The sequence below is a fragment of the Gracilinanus agilis genome, chromosome 1 (genome assembly GCF_016433145.1).
Source record: "Gracilinanus agilis isolate LMUSP501 chromosome 1, AgileGrace, whole genome shotgun sequence".
NCBI lineage: Eukaryota > Metazoa > Chordata > Mammalia > Didelphimorphia > Didelphidae > Gracilinanus > Gracilinanus agilis.
In genome coordinates this window covers 87,579,853-87,584,394 of record NC_058130.1, presented here as the reverse complement: position 1 = coordinate 87,584,394, position 4,542 = coordinate 87,579,853, and the positions used below count along the sequence as shown (strand labels likewise).

Genomic DNA, 4,542 nt, shown 5'->3' with positions numbered 1-4,542 from the left:
TTCTTTCTTTCTTTCTTTCTTTCTTTCTTTCTTTCTTTCTTTCTTTCTTTCTTTCTTCCTTTCTTCCTTTCTTCCTTTCTTCCTTTCTTCCTTTCTCTCTTCCTTTCTTGGTTAGGCTTGGAGCTAGGAGAGGTTTAGAGTTGGGTTCAAAGTTGAGCAGAGTTCAGGGTTGGGGTTCGGGCTGGGTATAGGGGTGAAGGCAGCATTAGGATACCCCAAAATTCGGCTCCCTCACTCGTTTTCCCCTTCCCATCCCACAGCGCCATTTCGGCCCGCTGACACCCACAATGAGGTGCGCTTCGACCGCTTCGGGGATGGCATTGGCCGATACAACATCTTCACCTACCTCCGTGGGGGCAGCGGACGCTACCGTTACCGGAAGGTGGGCTACTGGGCTGAAGGCCTGAGCCTGGACACCAGCCTCATCCCCTGGGCCTCAGCCCAGGGCGTCACCCTCCCCGCCTCCCGGTGCAGCGAGCCCTGCCTGAAGAACGAGATGAAGAGCGTCCAGCCGGGCGATGTGTGCTGCTGGCTCTGTATCCCGTGCCAGCCCTACGAGTATCTGCAGGACGAGTTCACCTGCACAGACTGTGGCTTGGGCTACTGGCCCAATTCCAGCCTGTCCGGCTGCTTCGAGCTGCCCCAAGAGTACATCCGCTGGGGCGACGCCTGGGCTCTGGGGCCGGTCACCATCTCCTGCTTGGGCTCTCTGGCCACCCTCTTCGTCCTGGGCGTCTTTGTTCGCCACAATGGCACCCCTGTGGTCAAAGCCTCGGGCCGGGAGCTCTGCTACATCCTCCTGGCGGGCGTCCTGCTCTGCTATTCCATGACCTTCGTGTTCATCGCCAAGCCCTCCACGGCCGTGTGTGCCCTGCGACGCCTGGGCTTGGGCACCGCCTTCTCCGTCTGCTACTCGGCTCTGCTCACCAAGACCAACCGCATCGCCCGCATCTTCGGCGGCGGCGCCCGGGACGGAGCCCGGCGGCCCCGCTTCATAAGCCCCGCCTCCCAGGTGGCCATCTGTTCGGCCCTCATCTCCGGCCAGCTGCTCATCGTGACCATCTGGCTGCTGGTGGAGGCACCCGGCACTGGCAAGGAGACGGGGCCCGAGAGGAGGGAGGTGGTGACCCTGCGCTGCAACCATCGCGACTCCAGCATGCTGGCTTCGCTGGCCTACAACGTGCTGCTCATCGCGCTCTGCACCCTCTATGCCTTCAAGACCCGCAAGTGTCCCGAGAACTTTAACGAGGCCAAGTTCATCGGCTTCACCATGTATACGACCTGCATCATCTGGCTGGCCTTCCTGCCCATCTTCTACGTCACCTCCAGCGACTACAGGGTGAGCCGGGAGTGGGCTGGGAAACGGGGGGCTGACTGGGCCAGGGAAGAAGCCGGAAGGGAGGGGGAGAATGAAAACGGAGGAAGGAGAAGCAAGGATAACTCACATTTCTGTAGCTCCCTAATCATTTCCAACTCATTTTCTTATTTCCGCATCTCATTTTTTCTTTTTTTTTAACCCTTACCTTCCATCTTAGAAACAATACTCTGTATAGGTTCCAAGGCAGAAGAATGCTAAGGGTTAGGCAATGGGGGTGAAGTGACTTGCCCAGGGTCACACAGCTGGGAAGTGTCTGAGGTCATATTTGAACCCAGGACCTCATGTCTCTAGGCTTGGCTCAACATCCACTGAGCCACCCAGCTGCCATCTCCTCGTCTCATTTTCTTGAACAAGTGCTATTATCCCCATTTTACAGATGGGGAAACTGATACCCAATTAGTGATGGTGCTGGACACTCAAACCCCAAGTCCTTGAACTTCAAATCAACCAATCAATTGCTCAAAAAGCATTTATTAAATTTGTGCCACGCATGTGTTAACTATAGTGCCCGCCCTCAGAGAATTTATACTCCCAAACGAACACTGTTTCCACTCTCCCTTCCTACCTCAGAAGGAGAGGAACCTGGCTGAATGGAAGGGCCTCTCTGTGAAGAATGGGGAATGGGGGCAGAAATGGAAGATAGGAGAGAAAACGGCTGCGGGGCTAGAGAAGCAGGGAGGGCAGTGTAGGATGAGGGGAGGGGAGCAGGGGGTCATAGGATCACCGATGGGGAGCCGGAAGGGATCCTGGAGCCAACACGGCCATCATCCCCATTTTATGGAGAGGGAAGTCCGAGGCGCAGAGCGCTGAAGTGATCTGCCTGGGATCTCCCCCATCTCCTAAGTCCAGTTACAGGTCAGTGGGGTTTCGCTGGTTTATTTCAGCCTTCTCAGGAGCCCTTTGGGAGAGGAGGGAGTATGGGTCATTTCTAGGGGCTTCCTCCACCTTTGACCAATGGATTCCTCTGTCCTTGAACACAAATGGCGATGGCTGCCTCTGATTGGCCCCTAAAACTTCACAGTCCGCCCAGTTCAGACCACAGCCCAGAACCGCTCAAAGCAGCCTCCCCCTGCCTATAGACTTACTTTCTTTCCCTCCTGGGCCACCACCTCTGGCCTTTGGATGGACGGGGGCAGAATCTCTGCTTCTGCAGAGATTCACCCGCGTGACATAAGGCCAATCCCTTCTCCTCTTATTCCTCGGTTTCCTCATCTGTAAATGCGAAGGCTGGACTAGATGTTCTTTAAGGTTCATTTCAAGCCCAAATCTCAGAAGTCAGCCTTACGGCAGACACTATAGCCTAGTGGTCAGAACTCCGGCCCTAGAATCACACAAACCTGGGTTCGAATGTCTCTTCAGGTACTTTCTAGCTCTGGCCTCACAAGGTATGTTATTAAACTCTCTCAGCCTTGTGTTCCTCATGTGTAAGATGGCGATAGCGGCAGCTGGGGGGCACAGGGGATGGCGCACCGGCAGGAAAGTCATAAAGACAGAGCTTCAGGAGTTCAAATCTGGCCTCAGACACTTACTAGCGATTTGGCCCTGGGTAAGTCACTTCACCTTGTTTGCCTCCATTTCTCCATTTGAAAAATGCACTTAAGAAGAAAATGAAAAATCGCTCCCATAGCTTTGCCAAGAAAAGCCCCAGTGGGGTCCCAAAGAGTAGGAGAGGATGAAAACAACTGAACGAGATGGAGGGAAGACCTCCATGACCACCTCCCAACACAGGGTTGTTTGAAGGCCCAAATGAACTAAATACATAAAAAATATTCCAAATGTTAAAGCCCTAAATAAATGTCAGTTATTATTATTGTTACTAATTTATATTAATGTTACATATCCGATTAATTAATTCACCAATTAATGTTAATGCCAACATTGTTCTAAAAGAAGCTTGTACAGAAAGACTACATTATTATATCTCAGGAAGGTCTTCCTCCTGACCCAAACACACCTGCATATTGGCCTCTAAAATGAACAGGTTAGGGGGCAGCTGGGTGGCTCAGTGGATTGAGAGCCAGTCCTAGTGACAGGAGGTCCTGGGTCCAAATCTGACCTCAGACACTTCCTAGCTGTGTGATGCTGGGCAAGTCTCCCATTGCCTACCCTTACCACTCTTCTGCCTTGAAACCAATACACAGTACTTATTCTAAGGCGGAAGGTAAGGGCTTTTAAAAAAAGAATAAATAAAATGAACAGGTTACACATGGCCATCTCTATAGCCTCTTCCAGCAGACATCTTCTGTTTTACTCAAATTTCTTCAGCATTAGCAGTTTCCAAAGTACTTTCTTCACAACCACCTTATGAAATAGGAAGAACAAATAATAGCATGCCCATTTTACAGATGAGGAAAGTGAGTCTTTAGGACTGGACCTTGAACACAAGTCCTCAGACCAAGGCTCTTTCATGTTAGAACTAAGGTCATGTCTCATTCTAGAACGAGTTGGAAGGGATCTCAGAAGTCAGGGAGTTGGGGAGGCAGCAGAAAGTGTGATGTATTTGGAATGAGGAGAAACTTGAATTTGAATCTCATTGCTGATTACTGGCTGAGCAACCATGACAAAGTCACTCAACTCCTCTAAGAACAGCCTCGTCTGTGAAATGTGTTGATAATGACATCTCCCTCCTAGTGTTGTTGTGAGGAAGGAAAGGAGATAATGTATGTAAAGTACTTGGGAAACCATGAATCTCTACACAAATGTCTTAGGCTATTTTTATTATCTAGCCGAATCCTATCCGAGGCAGGAATCCCTCCCACAATATCCCTGACAAGTAATCAGCCACAAAAGACTTCTCGGGACAGGAGTTCATAACTTGACAAGACATTCTATTTATTTGTTGTGTAGTTATACTTGTGAAGAAATTCTAAACTATTGAGCTGAAATCAGCCTTCTCAGGACTCCCCAATCCTTTCTGGTTCCAGTTCTACCCTCTTGCACCAAGCAGAACCAGATCTTTCTTTCACTTTTTTCTCTTTTTTTCCCTTCCTTCTCTTTCCTCTCTCCCTTATCCCTTCCTCCTTCCTTCCCTTCTTCCCTGCCTCTCTCCTGCCTACCTCCTCCCTACCTCCTTACTTCTTCCCTACCTCCTTACTTCTTCCCTTCCTTCCTTCCTTCCTTCCTTCCTTCCTTCCTTCCTTCCTTCCTTCCTTCCTTCCTTCCTT

The 4,542-nt window shown here is 50.5% G+C and overlaps 1 protein-coding gene across 1 annotated transcript in view; it reads left to right on the top strand.

Annotated features, from left to right (window-relative positions):
* The window catches only part of GRM2 (glutamate metabotropic receptor 2), a 35,825-nt gene that overhangs the window by 10,065 nt on the left and 21,218 nt on the right, over nucleotides 1-4,542 (top strand). Inside the window, exon 3 of the mRNA XM_044676667.1 lies at nucleotides 261-1,339. Coding sequence (XP_044532602.1) covers nucleotides 261-1,339 — 1,079 coding nt within the window. The remainder of the gene's footprint in view (nucleotides 1-260; nucleotides 1,340-4,542) is intronic.